We start from the raw sequence: 20143 nt of genomic DNA, 5'->3' as shown, positions 1-20143 counted from the left end.
TCAATGGAACCCCAGATACCACGGGGACCATGCTAGAGGTTGGCCAATCTACAAGGTTCTACCTGTGGCGTACTGTCGAGTCGCCCAAGAATGCCTTGATCCACATGCCATAATGTTCTGATTTGTAGCAGACTGCTGTAGTGAACCAAGCCAAGTGTTTTACTAAACATGACTGATAGATAATGGCAACAACAACCTGCTGCCAGCCGGCTAATGTATAAAAGTATCACAAGACGTTCAAGTCCAAAAAAATCATTTTCGGTGTTTTCAAAATGATCCGAGGCATTACAACAACTATATTTATGCTGAAGGAGCTAACATGCTAAACAAGCCAAACAGACTGGACTTTAGCTACAGGCCCTGAAATAATCACCCTTTCTGAAGCTTGGTGCTGCAAAGACTAATTTTTTTAAAGAGAATTTGTATAAGCTTAACCTTTCAATTAAACCCACTTGTATATAATGTATAAAACTGTTAAACTGTCATTTGCTGTGAGATATTATATTGATGAATAAATAAATCTAAACCAAAAGCTAGATCAATCAAGTTGTACAGAACCTCTTTAAAGACATGTGTAGTAACAATGGCGCAATTTAAACAGAATTCTTAAGAATTCAAAGTTTTATTACAGGCGAATACAAGTGACGTACTCATGCAGTTACTCTGTTAAGAAACCTTCGAATTGCTTAAAATAAAAAAGGCTAAAAACAAATGAAGCAATGAAAACGGACCAGGAGAGGGTACGGGGATAAGGTGTTATAGTAGGGCCTAATATGGATTTCTTTTGATTTGTATGTCACAAAAGTCGCCAACTTAACAAAAATGAAACCTGTGGACGCATGTATTTTTCTAAACCTCTTTCGTGCAATTTTCATCCGTACATCCATAGTAATATATAATAACACAAACTATTGACATGCGATATATAGGAATCGTGTTATAATAATAATAATAATAATAATAATAATAAGTAACATGTCTGGTGAAGTCTGCAGACATATGTCCAAAACTTTTAGAGGTAGGGACATGGGTAACTTAAGGACAATCAGAGGCGCTAACATTATGCATTGTATTAAGTAATGCATACTTACGTATCTAGATTTTTTTGAATACTCGAACATTATTTATTCATTTTGAGTGACATAGATCTGCTAGCATATTGGCCTACATTTGGTCGTTATGACCTCACATATGTTCATTGGGATGAGGTGGGTTTTTTTTTTTTCAGACAGTCCTTTAAGGTCTTTTTAAGTGTGGTGTATACATTCTAGAACATTCCAACATGTTTGGCTGTGCCTTTATAACAGGGAGAAATCCACAGACAGGGTCAACAATGAGATACTAATTTCTTAGCGCGGAATAAATTAAGTTGGAAAATTACAATAAATGCATAGATCCCGTCAAAATAAATTATAACTAGCTAAAAGAAAATAATGTGACTTTGGTTTGATAACCTTGGATACTATTCTGCAATGTATTAAATTGCGATAGAAAGCTACTTTAAAGCGATCGTAAGAAATTTCATGTTCAGAAATAGTCAAGCCCGATCTTCTCAGGACATTTGACCAGAAGCGACCAATTTTATTTCTAGCTGTAAAAATCCTTTTTCACACTGTCGCATTTAATAACTAAAACAATGGTTGCGAAAGGCCCCTTAATGGCTCCATATATAGTTAACACCGGACCACTGCGTCCTTACTTTTCCGTTGAGTTTGGCCCTTCCGGGAAATTTCGGTGTATTCTAATCCGATTCCTTTCTGGTGGTTTGGCCGCATAACAAAGAAAAAGTAAACCCAAAATAAGATCAGAAAATGTCATGCATTATGAATAAAATAACTTGAAATCTCCAATTATAAGTTTTCAAATTAGTTTCTTTTCAAATTGTTAATGCCATTTTACTATTCCAACTTTGTATTATCTATAATTACTTGCGGACTACTTTGCTCATTAATAATAAATAAATATCGAATGACGTGAGAAAGGAAAACAAAAATAACAAGAAAAATGCGATCAAAATACGATACAGAAGATTCCAAAGCATTCAAGTGTTGTTTCTGTTGTCATGTTAGAGTTGGAACAATTCTATTAGGACTATGGCACTTGGTACATATCAATGTTTTTTTTTCAGTAAACATTTTTAACAAGGAAGTGCAAACATGTTTAGTGGGTGGGGTAACAAATAATCACTGGGTCCCGTCATAGGAGATGTTGATCACTAGGTAACCCGCCCGATAATCCGTGTGTCAAGGTACTATACGGATACACACTTACAAAAATACCTTCTTTATTCTTATTGTGACTACCGCTCCCACTTCCCCGACAAAAATACTGTCTTTATTCTTATTGTGACTACCGCTCCCACTTCCCCGGTTTTCTTTCTGTTGGGGTGGCGTTCCCTTGCAAACAGAAGGAATGATGCCAAGCTACTGATGTTTTACAAGGTTGTCCATTGACTGGTTGCAGTGCCAATGTCATCTTATATTTTACCTCCTACCCGGCTCACTATCTAGACACATGCATTCCCTATCTTTCCGGCAAATTCAAACACCCTGTAATTATTACAAGTTTTCTTTCTACCCGGCTACCATCATTCTCAGGAATTCTTTGCCGGCTGACTTTGCTCAGGCACCTACCCTAGACCAGTTTAGGCAAGGGGTAACTAAACTGGGCCAGGACTTCTGAGTGACCAGGACGTTTTTAATCCTTTTACTGTACATTTCGCCTTTTTACTAGCACTATCAGCTTTGTCTCAAATTCTCACAAATACATTATGTATTACTTTATTTCTCCTGCACATTCCTACTCTTATGCACTGACGCGCACCTGCATAAAATACTCGGAAGGGTGTCATGCAATATTTATAGTTAGATATATAGCCCTGTAAGTGTCTGAGGGGTCCCGGGTTCAAGCCTCGAACTGAATGCACATTTTTTTCACCTTGTGACATTTGGCACCAAATGTGGAGCAGTGGCATGCTTGCTTGGTCAGTCTTATGACGGTTGCAATATCATGACTATGTACCTCCACAATTCAAGGATGAATTTCCAATTTGTTTGGGCTGTATCCTTGGTATGAAGTTGTACACATCAGCAGGGCTTAAGCTAGGCAAAGATTTTAGGAAGAAGTCACTTCTCCCTTAGCTAACATTAGGGAGAAGTGGAGAGATTGTAGGAACGTGACATGCAAGTCAGAAAAGGAACTAAATATACTTGTAACTGTTTTATATGATTTCCTATCTTTGTTTAAGTCTATTAGTGTTCGAAATTATTTTTTGTCCAATGGCGTTGCAGTACTTCTCAAATAATCGGGAAATTTATTTTAGTAAATCAGCATTAACTTGCAGTACTTCATTTATTAATCAGGTTAATCATGTGTATAAAAGGGACAAGAGGTTAGTTATTGATTTTATTTGCTCTGACGTCATCCAGAAACAAAAAATAATTTCAAACACGAAATACATGTAGCATAGTGTCTATTAATGTGCATTTACAAAACTTAATCAGCCTCAGCTGATTAAACTTTGTAAATACACATCAATTAACACTAACCTATACTTAATTTAAAGTAAATAACAAATTCACTGAAAGTATTAGTGATTTTGTTTTCTTATCTTTGTAAATCTAATTTCTTATCCTTTTGAATCTAATGTGATTAAACTGCAAATTAATTCTTTTTTTTCACTTGCCTAATGACTGCCCAAACCAGGAAACCCCTTCAAATATAAATACAATTAAAGAAAAAGTAAATCAAGCTCCCAATGCTAAATGCACTAAAAGTCAAAACACAAACACCCGTAAAAGCATTTTACAGTCCTTAAATAACAAGTGTGTATTGGGCTGGTCTTGTCAATAGTAGTGACATCACACAGAATACACATCTTCCTTTGATCTGCTTAAAGGAAAAAGTTGTCAAACAGGTTTAACCCAGTTTCTGATGGCAGGTGTCAAAAATTTGCTGAATTTGAGTTTATGTTATTTTAGTCCTAGAAAGTGTCAGTAATAATAATAATAAATATTGTGTTTGTAAAGTCTGGGTTTTGAAAAATATGAGTAAAATTATGTGGATTTATTAAAGGAAAGTACTCAAAGTAAGATATTTTTTAAAGGTCAAAACTTGACAAAAGAGAATGTATTATAAGCTAATGTAATATAAATCTTAGTTTATCAACAGTCAGTTTACAAAACAAGTGTCAAAAACCATAATTGCCCTCGCACTTCTTGGTATCTGAAGAAGACGGAGCTTAAATTATGCCGTGGTGTATTCGAGTCAAGTGTCAACAGGCCGATAGTGGATAAATAGCGGAGTGTGGATAAAAAAACGGGCGACTTGAATTTCACTTTGATGTTGGATTAGAGTGAAGTGAGGAGCTCCAAAGCGCTTAGTTTGCTCAAGTCGCCCCTTAGCTCAAGCCCTGATTCAGAGGTTTTATTTGGGAATTCTCTCAGTAAATGGTGTTATTACCAATGACTTAAAATATTCATAAAAGGCCTAAAATATTGTGTTGCATGCATCTTGAAAAGTATTTGACCTTTAGTCATGAAACTTAATAAAAATTGTTCTGCATTGCAAGTCGTGACTGTCAAATCACAATTCTAATCCATAAGTACTTAAATGTTAAAAATTTCATATAAGCACTCGTGAGCTGCTTATGATACGAGAAAAAAACACTTAATAGTTTTATCATACTGTATTTTTACTCACCCTGGTATCGGCATCACACCTTGGTTAAAGTTTTGCATGCAAGTTGAAGTACATTATGGCTATCATTTAAAGGCATATAGCTTTGAAACTTATTTTATCTTTTTTCTAGGTCAATTACCAATCTCACTGGGTCAAGTCCCATAACTCTGACATGTATTTTGGGCAAATTATGCCCCCTTTTGGACTTAGAAAATTCTGGTTAAAGTTTTGCATGCAAGTTACTATCTCCAAAACTAATGCAGATATTGAAATGAAACTTCACATGTGTCCTCAGGTTATAAAACTAGTTGATAGCATCGAGTCCAATAACTCTGACTTGAATTTTGGCCAAATTATGTCCCCTTTTGGACTTAAAAAATCCTTGTTAAAGTTTTGCGTGCAAGTACATAATTATAGCTGTTACTTAAAAGCATATAGATTTGAAACTTATTTTTTCTTCTTCTAGATCAATTACCAACTACCTCACTGGGCCAAGTCCCATAACTCAGACATGTATTTTGGGCAAATTATGCCCCCTTTTGGACTTAGAAAACTTCTGGTTAAAGTTTTGCATGCAAGTTACTATCTCCAAAACTAATGCAGAAACTGAATTGAAACTCTATAGATATTTTAACATTAGGGTAATATTCCTGCTTCTGTGACTACGATTCGAATAGTCAAGCACTGGCTGTCTTACGGACAGCTGTTGTTAAATGAGCATTTTTCAATTTAATAATTCTACCTGTACATGTATCTGACAAATTGCTATGCAGAGAAGATACATGACATTGTACTAGTTGCATATTGGTTGTCTGAAATAAGTATTGTATTTTAACTAGTTAAGTAAAATTAGGGTTCAGTTCTAGTTTCTTCTACTAGTATCGCATACCAGATCTTTCAAAGCAGATGTGAAACTATTTATACGCTACTTCACATTCATAAATTTTCCTTTAGTTTAAACAAAATAAAACAATTACATGCAGTCATGTACATCACTACATGTAAATCAGTTATTAAATATCATAGGCATAAATTCATCTCTGTTTAGTGATGACTACTATAAAGCTTTAAAACTGTTCTTGAAGTTGATACTGAAGTAATAATGTAAATTATAATTCATTCAGTCATGATTTGATAAATGTCATTTTACAGTTGATACATTTGCTGGTGTTGGGATGTCTTGTTTCAACCTCACTCCATCCAGAGCTGTTGCGGGACAGCATGCAGCCAGGCAGTTCCATGAATACAGATGGTATTGTTGTATATGAGAGTGACAACACAAACATCAAGAAAGATGACCAGGAAGTAATAATTCAGTACGAGACGCCAAGCGTCAACTCCTCTGCAAAGATAAGGAAAGGTTTGTTCAGATTATTTCATAAAGTTAGCAATTCTAACCACTCGGATGCCGTTTCTTTTAACCCCAGTGCTTATTGTCTGACTTTACAAGGTAATGCTTAATAGCTAAAATGATCATTTAGTTATTTACTAAAATCAAAATTTAAATTGTATTTTGCTAAATTGGATATTATGGCTTGGCATTTTGGGCAGATCATGGGCTGAAAAATGTAAAAATTTCATTTATTTCACTGAAATCATGATTTTTGTTTCAAATTTTTTCCCAGCTAGAACCTTTTCAAATTTGATGGTAGAACTTCGTAAAAGCATTTAAAAAGCTGGTCGTTGTTTTCCAAAATTTGTCAGTGTAATATTGTGACCTCAAGTTGCTCTCTTCAAAATGAAAACATTTAACATACAATTATTTCTAAAAGCAAGTTGTAAACAGTAAATAGTGATTGCAGAGAAAACATAATAATTATACATGTCATGATTGGACTACAACAATCTCTGTTTTGCCCCTCAGGGTTTATAATCTAATTTAAACTTAATAAAAGTTAATTGCAAAGCAGTGTTGAAAATATTTTACAAGATTTTTAAAAATGATTAATTTAAAATTGTATACATATGAATATGAGGCCTAAAAAAAATTCTTTGTTTCCGGTAACATGCTAAAAAAAATTAGGGTAGGTAGGTTGGAAATTTTTTTTTCTTTTGGATTTTTTTTTATTAAGGGAGACTTTTTGGAAACTATTTTTGTGTCAAAAAATGAATACAGATAAGGGGGTTATGCCTTTAGAGCATCAGGAAGTTGATTTCTAACATCAATGACCATGTTTATTTAAAGCATAAAAAGTGCAGTTTGGCAACTTTTTGTCAAAAAGTTGAAAAAATTATTCTCCAAGGCAATAAAAACATTTAGGGTCTGGCCAAAAATTTAGGGTAGGTCGGGATACCGGAAACAAACAATTTTTTTTTACGCCTGAATGAACTGTCCAAGGAGAGCCATCCAAATAAGTACAGATTTAGTTTGATAAAGAATGAAGCAGCTGTTTTAAAATTATATTTAAGGATTATATTTATGTATTTTACAGAAATAATCACTGCATAGCAGCAGTCTTCATACAAATGTAGTTAAGATGTTTTTATAAAGATCAGGCCAAAATAGTTACATGTCCACAAGGGTGTATGTGTATGTGTAGAAGTTATTTACCCTCGCCACCACAAGGGATTTCAGGTCCTTTTTATATGCCATTTAGAACTTTAGATATATAATTTAGAAGGGATTTCTTTCTTTTTTCAGAAAATATGTGTTTGTTCTTTGCATTGGTGTTGTGTACATTCCTGGTCGCTCTGATGCTTGTGTACGGTGCAGTTAGGGTAAGCTTTTACTAGTGAATTTAAATACTAAAAATGTTCCTGATGATAGGTTACTTATTTCTGTGAACATACCAAACAAACAAAGTGAAGCAAATCAGTGTGATTTTGGGCCAGTTTGAACACTTAATTCTTTGATTTCCTTCTCGATTTTAGAGTTGGCTAAAGGCTGAAAGCCTTTTGACGAGTCCTTGCTATCCAACGATTCTCTAAACGGACCAAATAACACAGTGAAGGGATGTAGTTCCATTAGATTTCTCAAACTTCAAACAGTTCACTGCATGAATGAAGTTAAGTCGTGTCAATTCCCTTTGCTATGACCAATATACGATGTAATCTGTCATGTTTATGACTTGTAATTGTGCAATTCTCGAATGTAACTCATTAAGCATAAATGTGCATTTTAAGAATTGCGCAGGCTTACAAAGCTTGGGTAACATCCAGCGAAAGACAAAAAATAGTTCCAGCAGGGCTTCAGATAAGATGCGTATTAGCGTATATTACGTATAGAAATAATGCAAATACGCATGTCTAATAATTTCTAAGCTTATAAAAACGTATATAAAATTACAGAAACGCACACAATGCTTTTTTAAAAACAAAATCTGAATCGTCTGGATGCGTTAGGTAACATAGCCGATCAGCCTTATTCTCCCACATTGAACGTAAACACGCATCGTATGATTTCTATAAACTTTGCGTGGGTTGAATTTTGCAGTCAGTAAACGGATAAATTATCAGAAGAAGAAGCTCTTACTGGTTTGTTTAGTTACTACTGATATTAAAAATGATTTTAATTCTTATTTTTCGAGAAATAAACAAATCGGCGAAACATTAAATTGTATTTTCTTGTAGTTTTTGAAATCGAAAGTAGATCGTCTATGTTAGTCGAAACGAAAAAACTTTTTTATGAAAAGATTTAAATAAGAGGTAATTTAACCGTAAACTTCAATGTCAGATACTGCCAATTGCTGCTAAATGTCTTCGTATCATCACAATTTGTAAAATATATTGTTCAAACTGGAGAAAAGTGTAATCGTATCCGGATATAATATTTTGGGTAAATATCGAGCTGTTATGAAATTTTAAGAAAAAAACTAAAAACAAACTGAAACTGGTAGACTATACTGTCAGTACATCAATCATTAGCCGACTCAGGCCATTCAGGCCTTTGATTAAGTTCTGATATGGCAGCTTTCTTGCTTTAATGGTGGATGAAGATACCAGCTGCCCCTCTGCTTCCTCATACGATGACCCAAGCAGGGTTTGAACCCACAGAGGTGAAAGGTAAGTGATTTCAAGTCCGCAACATGGACCTCTTGGCCACTGATACCCTTGCGATTTAATAGAATAAGATTATACAGAACAAAATTTGACTATTGTTTGTGATTTCAGAGTCGTCCCAGTTGTTTGATGCCGTTCTTCTGCCTTCAAGTCTTTGATTTCTGTATCACCTGTCTGTGGATAGTTGGCTACATGACCTATGCCCCTGATATCAAAGTCTGGATTGTCCAACAAGGAATGGTATGGTTTTTAGCTCATCTGATTTTTTGAAAAAAAATGATGAGTTATTGTCATCACTTGAGCGGTTGTCGGCGTCGGCGTCGGCGTTGCCTGGTTAAGTTTTATGTTTAGGTCACCTTTTCTCCTAAACTATCAAAGCTATTGCTTTGAAACTTGGAATACTTGTTCACCATCATAAGCTGACCCTGTATAGCAAGAAACATAACTCCATCTTGCTTTTTGCAAGATTTATGGCCCCTTTTGTACTTAGAAAATATCAGATTTCTTGGTTAAGTTTTATGTTTAGGTCAACTTTTCTCCTAAACTATCAAAGCTATTGCATGAAACTTGGAATACTTGTTCACCATCATAAGCAGACCCTGTACATCAAGAAACATAACTCCATCTTGCTTTTTGCAAGATTTATTGCCCCTTTTGGACTTAGAAAATCAGTTTTCTTGGTTAAGTTTTATGTTTAGGTCAGCTTTTATCCTAAACTATCAAAGCTATTGCTTTAAAACTTGCAACACTTGTTCACCATCATAAGTTGACCCTGTACAGCAAGAAACATAACTCCATCCTGCTTTTTGCAAGATTTATGGCCCCTTTTGGACTTAGAAAATATCAGATTTCTTGGTTAAGTTTTATGTTTAGGTCAACTTTTTCTCTTAAACTATCAAAGCTATTGCTTTGAAACTTGCAACACTTGTTGACCATCATAAGCTGACCCAGTACAGCAAGCAACATAACTCCATCCTGCTTTTTGCAATAATTATTGCCCTTTTTGGACTTAGAAAATAATTTTCTTGGTTGAGTATTATGTTTAAGTCAACTTTTCTCATAAACTATCAAAGCTATTGCTTTAAAACTTGCAACAGTTTTTCACCATCATAAGTGGACACTGAACATCAAGAAACATAACTCTAACCTGCTTTTTGCAAGAATGATGGCCCTTTTTAGACTTAGAAAATCATGGGTAGGACAATATTTCTATTACACAAAAAAAATCAGATGAGCGTCAGCACCCGCAAGGCGGTGCTCTTGTTTCTTGTTCTTTCAACTTCACGATTCATAAATATTACTTTTAATTTTGTTAATGATATTTATAAATTTGTAATAGAAATAAAGTGCTTTTAAATTGTCCATGTCATAAATGCTGTGAAACCAGACTTGATAGTGGCTATTTAGCAAAATTTATATGATTGAAATGCCTTTTATTGGTAATATTTCTGAGTATTCCTCTTTTTGTAAACAATTTTTACTGCCAAATATCAGTATTAAGTTTTGGTCAGACAATATTATTGGAGATTTACACATGTTGAAATACATTGTTTTGGAGACAGATGTTTTGTAAATGTTACTGTGTGCCCAAATGACTTTTTGTCTGTTTCCACAGGCTGACTACCCCGGTATGGACCGTCTCCTCCAGATGGATGAACAATGGCTGATGCTCTGGTTTGTGATTGTATTCGTCCTCATACTCACTGTCAAGGTTTGTATAGCAACATTTTTAGCTCGACTTTTCGAAGAAAAAGTAGAGCTATTGCACTTGCCTCAGCGTCACCGTTGGTTAAAGTTTTTGATAAAGTCAAATCTCTCTGTTACTGTCAAAGCTATTTACTTGAAACTTAAAAATGTTATTAACTATCAAAGTCTACACCAGGAGAAACAATCCCTATAACTCTGATTTGATTTTTGAGTTATGCCATTTTTAACTTAGAATTTTTGTGGTTAAAGTTTTATAAACTTTAAAGTTTTTACTGGCAAAGCTCTAATTCAGTCATTGATATTTTGCGTGTTTTTGTGTGGAGGAGATTGGCACCCTTTAGAAGGGGTGTTTGGAATGAGATGGCAGTGAAAGAAATAAATACACCAAGACTTGTGATTAATCATATTAAATGGAGTTTCTTCAGATTTCATGCTTCACTAGCCTTTGAAAAAAAACCATGAAAATGATTGACTAAAACTCTAAAAAGCCTGAAAAAAATACTTGCAAGAACTTCTTGAATTTCCTTATACGTCCTTTGCATCCTGAAATGACCATTCTGAGCCAGACTCCATATATATATCTGACTTACAGTTTGCAGATTTATGCCCCTTTCTCAATTTTATTAAAGCTTTTTTACGTAAGCTAGTATTTCTGTAAGGGTTCAAATAGTCGAATGTGTTGTCATTAGACTGCTTTTAGCATCAGATGTTGAAAAGAGGGAATTTAGATTTTTTGCATTATAGGTAAGTTTGTTGGTATGGTTCTTTTTCACTTTCGTTAAATAAATTTGCAGGCTTACCTGATCAACATGGTATGGGCATGTTACAAGTACCTACAGCTGAGGAATGTCAACAGGAGTGTTGTAAGGGAGTATACTGTGGATCCTGACAGTGAGGTAAGTACCAGATGGACTGCAGTTTAATTGATATAATGCTGACTGATATAGGTAGAGGTTATGGCTTTCTTACATTTCTGAGATCACATTACCCCTTATGTGATACCAATACTGGTTTGGAAAAAAGTTTATCGGATGCTTAGAAATTACAGATGTGTAAATCCTTTGATTTTTAGCTCACCAGGTCACAAAGTATCCAAACTGAGCTTCTTGTTTTCACTCGGTGTCTGTCTGTTCAAATATTCTTCAAGCAGTATATCCTTGAAACAGTTGGATGGAAATCCTTTGAAACTATTTGTTTGAAATTTTTAGCTCACCTGTCACAAAGTGACAAGGTGAGCTTTTGTGATCGCGCAGCGTCCGTCGTCCGTGCGTGCGTGCGTGCGTCCGTAAACTTTTGCTTGTGACCACTCTAGAGGTCACATTTTTTGTGGGATCTTTATGAAAGTTGGTCAGAATGTTCATCTTGATGATATCTAGGTCAAGTTCGAAACTGGGTCACATGCCTTCAAAAACTAGGTCAGTAGGTCTAAAAATAGAAAAACGTTGTGACCTCTCTAGAGGCCATATATTTCAAAAGATCTTCATGAAAATTGGTCAGAATGTTCACCTTGATGATATCTAGGTCAAGTTTGAAACTGGGTCACGTGCCTTAAAAAACTAGGTCAGTAGGTCAAATAATAAAAAAACCTTGTGACCTCTCTAGAGGCCATACTTTTCATGGGATCTGTATGGAAGTTGGTCTGAATGTTCATCTTGATGATATCTAGGTCAAATTTGAATCTGGGTCAACTGCGGTCAAAAACTAGGTCAGTAGGTCTAAAATTATTAAAATCTTTTGACCTCTCTAGAGGCCATATTTTTCAATGGATCTTCATGAAAATTGATCTGAATGCTCACCTTGATGATATCTAGGTCAATTTTGAAACTGGATCACGTGCGGTCAAAAACTAGGCCAGTAGGTATAAAAATAGAAAAACCTTGTGACCTCTCTAGAGGCCATATTTTTCATGAGATCTTCATGAAAATTAGTGAGAATGTTCACCTTGATGATATCTAGATAAAGTTCAAAACAGGGTCACGTACCTTCGAAAACTAGATCAATAGGTCAAATAATAGAAAAACCTTGTGACCTCTCTAGAGACCATATTTTTCAATGGATCTTCATGAAAATTGGTCAGAATTTTTATCTTGATAATATCTAGGTCAAGTTTAAAACTGGGTCACATGAGCCCAAAAACTAGGTCACTATGTCAAATAATAGAAAAAACGATGTGATACTCAAAACTGGGTCATGTGGGAAGAGGCGAGCGATTCAGGACCATCATGGTCCTCTTGTTGAAAAATGGCATTAATTAATGGTCCTTGGATGGTCTTCTTTCAAAATTGTTCAATGGTTCTGCTCCTCTACATTATTATAAAGGTCACCAGAGCAGTTAAACTGTTTTAACTTTGTAACATACCTTGTTAATATACAATATCTGTAAGTGTTTAAACTCTATAATCTGTGTATACTTAAATGAATAAAAATGTAAAACAATAAATAATGGAATAATTACCAAAGTAGAAAAAAAAGGTCACCAAAGCTAAAATTACAGAAGTCTGTAAGCAGATTTCTGAAACCACTTTCCTGGTTTTTTTATACGCCCGAAGGTACGTGTTACGACGCCGGTGTCAAGTTTGTCCGTCCGTAGCAGTTTCATGTCTGCTCTATAACTCTTGAACCTCTTGTAGAATTTTGAAGAAACTTGACACAAATGTTCACCACATCGAGACGATGTGCAGAGTGCATGTTTTGGATGGCTCGCATCAAATGTCACACTTGGGAGTCAAAGGTCATATGAGTTTGTTTTGTGTCTGCTCTGTAACTCTTGAATTGCTTGAAGGATTTAAAAGAAACTTGGCACAAGTGTTCATTCACCACATCGAGACGACGTGCACAGCGCATGTTTCGAATGACTCGCTTCAAGATCAAGGTGACACTTAGGGGTCAAAGGTCATACCTTCGGGCGTATATTGGTCCGCATTGCAGTGCTCTTGTTAAGTAATTTTCCAGAAATGTTCTATTGGTCATTTAGACTATAAATAACTTTCCAGAAACTGCTGGCCTGATTTTGAAATAATTTCACACACAATTGTTCTTTGACCCAGTAACAAAATTGTTCAAGTCATACCAATTTCGTTGAAAAATCTGGGCTACAAGTATGACTTTAGTGGAATATGGACAATGATTTACAAGTTGTTAAAATATTTCATTTTTCCTTCGACGTTCTTGTAATATTTATCTAAAAGAAAGGGATAAACATTAGCTTCACAGTCAGTCTTTGATGGAAATATTAATTAGCATGTATTGTATTTTCAGATGCTTCTCCCACCCAAGTATGAAGAAGCCATGAAGACTCAGCCAGGTGGTCCCCTCCCACCACCATACACTGCTTAGACCTCGCAGTCATGCCACAGCATAGACATTTTGAACTTGGGAACCAGCTGTGAAAATATTAAACTACTCTCAAAATTCTCTTTAAATGTGAACAGGATGTGTTTTTGCAATGTAGATTGTCTATGCTTTATTTAGAATATATCATATGCCAGATTAAATTCTATGAAATCCGGTGGATTTTTTTATTTCGTGGTGATTTCAGAAGGTTATTTTGCCCATTTTTTATGAATTTATTTCGGCATTTGTTGTAATGATATTCTTTAATCTTTATCTAAAATATGTGATTTTTCTCTTGTTTGTTGTAAATGTGAATATCTGCCTTTCATTTTCGTTTTTATTACTAGGCAGACCATGTTTATTATAGATATATGTACATGTAGGCTTTTTGATCCTGTAATTCCATTGTATGGATGAAGGTTATGAAAGAACTCAAAGGTGGTGGAAAGACTTTTTACCAAATTGTTAAATTACAATAAAATTACCAAGGTTTTGTTGAATGGTGAAGAAAACATGGCAATTTCTGTCATAATAACTTGAGGGATCTTTGACAGTCCTTTACTAATGTACAGCTGCATTATTTTTTTTTCAATCTGCAGTTATTGAAGTTCTCTTTTTTGACTTTTTACTTCTCTACAGGAAGTTTAAAATAAAATAACTGGTTTAGAAATATTGGCCAATTAACTAAACATAACAATGGAATAATCTTTAATTGGGTGCCATAATTTAAAGTTGCTGTTTACAAAGAAAGGTCCAATTTTCATACCATTTAACCTGGTGATAGAAAATGACATAATATGCATGGGAACTGTGTGTGATATACATGTTTGCTTTAGATGATTGATTGAATTTATATTGTATTTCACAATTTTTATTTTTTACTTTCACTTACATTCTTATACTTTTCCATCCATACTTACTTTGAAAGGAAAGATTTTTGTACAAAAAAATAAAGATTTTTTTTTTCACTTGGTTTAGTCTAAATTTTTATAAGATATTTTTTACACTTACATATTGATGTTTCAGGTAGAATTTTCTTTAAAAAAAATAGTATATAATAAACATTTTCAGCACTGTCTTATATTTAGTAACACAAACCTCTTGGAGTTGGGTAAAAGGGTATAGAATGGGGAAAGGATATGTTTCGCTGTGATATTTCGTGGGTATATGTACTTCTGAAAGTGACATTTTCACAATAAATTGTCACCTTGGTTAAAGAGAGTTCTAAAATGAAATTGAAAGATTTCTTTAGCTTTTGAGCATGTTGAGCTTAATAGATCATGGCTATTTTGCATAAATTTTTAAGATACATTTGTAGTTGAAACAGAATAACCTATAGAAAGCTGTGATCTCATGAAAAAGAAATATATATAAGGATATAATGTTATTATGTGAAGTTGTATTTATAATATGGAAACATGTTCAGCAGATTTCAGAGGTAATAAAATCTTTTGTTTTTATGTTACATGTTTTTGCTTCATGACCCCATTATATGTAACATTCAAAATTGAGAATAAGGTACAGCATATCCAATCTGTTCTGTTCACAAATATGTGCTAAAAGTGTGGTCTTTGTTGTCTGATTCAGATTGACAGTTTTGACATACTCTAGCTGCATTGGTAAGAACCTGCCTACAAAACCAGGCGTTGTAAGTTCAAGCCCCCCAGTGCTCATAACTAGAACTGCTTACTTACTTATCAGACTTATTTCATGTATAGGTGCTCATACATAGCATGAGAACGAATGAGGGAAGTTCCCGTAACTTAATGTCTTGTGTATCTTGCAGTACAGTTAAACTTGTATCAAGTAGCCAGCCAAATTTATTTTTCTTGCATACCAGATTTTTACCGGTGCTGGAAAAATCCATCTTACACCCCAGGGTGTAATATGACTCCTGTGCTGTAAATGACATATTAAGAAGTACATGTTTGTAGAAGATTTATGTAGTAATTTATATTTTATTTCATAAAACGGAATAAAATCCAGTACTTGACAATCTGGAATGTTTCAGGTTACACACTACTAAATTTTTAAGGTTACACACTACTAAATTCTTAAGGTTACAACCTGCTAGTTTTATAAGGTTACAGACAACTGTTTTTAAGCTCATCTGATTTTTTGAAAAAAAATGATTAGTTATTGTCATCACTTGAGCGGTTGTCGGCGTCTGCGTCGGCGTTGCCTAATTAAGTTTTATGTTTAGGTCAGCTTTTCTCCTAAACTATCAAAGCTATTGCTTTGAAACTTGGAATACTTGTTCACCATCATTAGCTGACCCTGTATAGCAAGAAACATAACTCCATCTTGCTTTTTGCAAGATTTATGGCCCCTTTTGTACTTAGAAAATATCAGATTTCTTGGTTAAGTTTTATGTTTAGGTCAACTTTTCTCCTAAACTATCAAAGCTATTGCTTTGAAACTTGGAATACATGTTCACTATCATAAGCAGACCCTGTACATCAAGAAACATAACTCCATCTTGCTTTTTGCAAGAATTATTGCCCCTTTTGGACTTAGAAAATATGTTTTCTTGTTTGTAAGTTTTATGTTTAGGTCAGCTTTTATCCTAAACTATCAAAGCTATTGCTTTAAAACTTGCAGCACTTGTTCACCATCATAAGCTGACCCTGTACAGCAAGAAACATAACTCCATCCTGCTTTTTGCAAGATTTATGGCCCCTTTTGGACTTAGAAAATATCAGATTTCTTGGTTAAGTTTTATGTTTAGGTCAACTTTTTCTCTTAAACTATCAAAGCTATTGCTTTGAAACTTGCAACACTTGTTCACCATCATAAGCTGACCCTGTACAGCAAGAACATAACTCCATCCTGCTTTTTGCAATAATTATTGCCCCTTTTGGACTTAGAAAATCATTTTCTTGGTTGAGTATTATGTTTAAGGCAACTTTTCTCATAAACTGTCAAAGCTATTGCTTTAAAACTTGCAACAGTTTTTCACCATCATAAGTGAACACTGTACATCAAGAAACATAACTCTATCCTGCTTTTTGCAAGAATGATGGCCCTTTTTAGACTTAGAAAATCATGGGTAGGACAATATTTCTATTATACAAAAAAATCAGATGAGCGTCAGCACCCGCAAGGCGGTGCTCTTGTTTAGGTTACAGACTACTAAATTCTTAAGGTTACAGACTGCTAATTTTATAAGATTTAAGACTACTAAATTCTTAAGGTTACAGGCTGCTAATTTTATAAGGTTTCATTCAGACTACTAAATGTTTTAGGTTACACACTACTAAATTCTTAAGTTTACACACTACTAAATTCTTAAGGTTACAGACTGCTAATTTTATAAGGTTACATACTAATAAATGTTTAGGTTACACACTACTAAATTCTTAAGGTTACAGACTGCTAATTTTATGAGTTTTACCAACTACTAATTGTTTTATTTTACACACTACTAAATTCTAAGGTATCACACTACTAATTTATTAGGTTACACACTACTGATTTCTTAAGGTAACAGACCACTAAATTCTTAAGGTAACAGACTGCTTAATTCTAAGGTTACACATTACTAAGGTTACAGACTGCTAAATTTTAAGGTTACATACTACCAAATTGTTAAAGTTACACACTTCTATTTTTTAAGGTTACAGGCTACTAAATCTTTACGGTTACAGACTGCTAATTTTATAATGTTACACACTACTAAATTCTTAAGGTTACAGACTGCTAGTTTTATCAGGTTACCGACTACTGATTGTTTTAGGTTACACACTGCTAAATTCTTAAGGTTACATACTACTTTTTTTTTGCTCACCTGTCACAAAGTGACAAGGTGAGCTTTTGTGATCGCGTGGCGTCCGTCGTCCGTGCGTGCGTGCGTAAACTTTCGCTTGTGACCACTCTAGAGGTCACATTTTTAGCTCACCTGTCACAAAGTGACAAGGTGAGCTTTTGTGATCGCGCGGTGTCCGTCGTCCGTCCGTGCGTCAGTGCGTCCGTGCGTCCGTAAACTTTTGCTTGTGACCACTCTAGAGGTCACATTTTTCATGGGATCTTTATGAAAGTTGGTCAGAATGTTCATCTTGATGATATCTAGGTCAAGTTCGAAACTGGGTCACGTGCCTTCAAAAACTAGGTCAGTAGGTCTAAAAATAGAAAAACCTTGTGACCTCTCTAGAGGCCATATATTTCACAAGATCTTCATGAAAATTGGTCAGATTGTTCACCTTGATGATATCTAGGTCAAGTTCGAAACTGGGTCACGTGCCTTCAAAAACTAGGTCAGTAAGTCTAAAAATAGAAAAACCTTGTGACCTCTCTAGAGGCCATATATTTCACAAGATCTTCATGAAAATTGGTCAGAACATTCACCTTGTTGATATCTAGGTCAAGTTCGAAACTGGGTCACTTGCCTTCAAAAACTAGGTCAGTAGGTCAAATAATAGAAAAACCTTGTGACCTCTCTAAAGGCCATATTTTTCATGGGATCTGTATGAAAGTTGGTCTGAATGTTTGTCTTGATGATATCTAGGTCAAGTTCGAAACTGGGTCACGTGCGGTCAAAAACTAGGTCAGTAGGTCTTAAAATAGAAAAACCTTGTGACCTCTCTAGAGGCCATATATTTCATGAGATCTTCATGAAAATTGGTCAGAATGTTCACCTTGATGATATCTAGGTCCAGTTCGAAAGTGGGTCACGTGCCTTCAAAAACTAGTCAGTAGGTCAAATAATAGAAAAACCTTGTGACCTCTCTAGAGGCCATATTTTTTATGGGATCTGTATGAAAGTTGGTCTGAATGTTCATCTTGATGATATCTAGGTCAAGTTTGAAAGTGGGTCACGTGCCTTCAAAAACTAGGTCAGTAGGTCAAATAATAGAAAAACCTTGTGACCTCTCTAAAGGCCATATTTTTCATGGGATCTGTATGAAAATTGGTCTGAATGTTCATCTTGATGATATCTAGGTCAAGTTCGAAACAGGGTCATGTGCGGTCAAAAACTAGGTCAGTAGGTCTAAAAATAGAAAAACCTTGTGACCTCTCTAGAGGCCATACTTGTGAATGGATCTCCATAAAAATTGGTCAGAATGTTTACCTTGATGATATCTAGGTCAAGTTTGAAACTGGGTCACGTGCCTTCAAAAACTAGGTCAGTAGGTCAAATAATAAAAAAACCTTGTGACCTCTCTAAAGGCCATATTTTTCATGGGATCTGTATGAAAGTTGGTCTGAATGTTCATCTTGATGATATCTAGGTCAAGTTCGAAACAGGGTCATATGCGGTCAAAAACTAGGTCAGTAGGTCTAAAAATAGAAAAACCTTGTGACCTCTCTAGAGGCCATACTTGTGAATGGATCTCCATAAAAATTGGTCAGAATGTTTACCTTGATGATATCTAGGTCAAGTTTGAAACTGGGTCAACTGCGGTCAAAAACTAGGTCAGTAGGTCTAAAATTATTAAAATCTTTTGACTTCTCTAGAGGCCATATTTTTCAATGGATCTTCATGAAAATTGATCTGAATGTTCACCTTGATGATATCTAGGTCAGTTTCGAAACTTGGTCACATGCGGTCAAAAACTAGGCCAGTAGGTATAAAAATAGAAAAACCTTGTGACCTCTCTAGAGGCCATATTTTTCATGAGATCTTCATGAAAATTAGTGAGAATGTTCACCTTGATGATATCTAGGTAAAGTTCAAAACAGGGTCACGTACCTTCGAAAACTAGGTCAATAGGTCAAATAATAGAAAAACCTTGTGACCTCTCTAGAGACCATATTTTTCAATGGATCTTCATGAAAATTGGTCAGAATTTTTATCTTGATAATATCAAGGTCAAGTTCAAAACTGGGTCACATGAGCTCAAAAACTAGGTCACTATGTCAAATAATAGAAAAAACGACGTCATACTCAAAACTGGGTCATGTGGGAAGAGGTGAGCGATTCAGGACCATCATGGTCCTCTTGTTTATGGGATCTTTATGAAAGTTGGTCAGAATGTTCATCTTGATGATATCTAGGTCGAGTTCGAAGCTGGGTCATGTGCGGTCAAAAACTAGGTCAGTAGGTCTAAAAATAGAAAAACCTTGTGACCTCTCTAGAGGCCATATTTTTCATGAGATCTTCATGAAAATTGGTCAGAATGTTCAGCTTGATGATATCTAGGTCAGGTTCGAAACTGGGTCACGTGGGGTCAAAAACTAGGTCAGTCAGTCTAAAAATAGAAAAACCTTGTGACCTCTCTAGAGGTCATATTTTTCAATGGATCTTCATGAAAATTGGTCAGAATGTTCACCTTGATGATATCTAGGTCAAGTTCGAAACTGGGTCACGTGCGGTCAAAAACTAGGTCAGTAGGTCTAAAAATAGAAAAACCTTGTGACCTCTCTAGAGGCCATATTTTTCATGAGATCTTCATGAAAATTGGTCAGAATGTTCACCTTGATGATA

At 34.9% G+C, this 20143-nt stretch overlaps 1 protein-coding gene across 1 annotated transcript; it reads left to right on the top strand.

Annotated features, from left to right (window-relative positions):
• The first annotated feature begins 1943 nt into the window (after positions 1 to 1943).
• On the top strand, positions 1944 to 15179 carry LOC123525059 (lysosomal-associated transmembrane protein 4A-like). Its single transcript, XM_045303760.2, has 7 exons — positions 1944 to 2103; positions 5833 to 6040; positions 7322 to 7398; positions 8791 to 8919; positions 10295 to 10390; positions 11181 to 11282; positions 13645 to 15179. The coding sequence occupies exons 1-7, from the start codon at positions 2005 to 2007 to the stop codon at positions 13720 to 13722; spliced, it is 789 nt and encodes a 262-aa protein (XP_045159695.1). The 5' UTR covers positions 1944 to 2004; the 3' UTR covers positions 13723 to 15179.
• The last annotated feature ends 4964 nt before the right edge of the window (positions 15180 to 20143 follow it).

This window comes from Mercenaria mercenaria, chromosome 3 (assembly GCF_021730395.1).
Source record: "Mercenaria mercenaria strain notata chromosome 3, MADL_Memer_1, whole genome shotgun sequence".
Taxonomy (NCBI): Eukaryota; Metazoa; Mollusca; class Bivalvia; order Venerida; family Veneridae; genus Mercenaria; species Mercenaria mercenaria.
The sequence above is the reverse complement of the archived record's forward strand: the minus strand, read 5'-3'. Positions and strand labels throughout refer to the sequence as shown.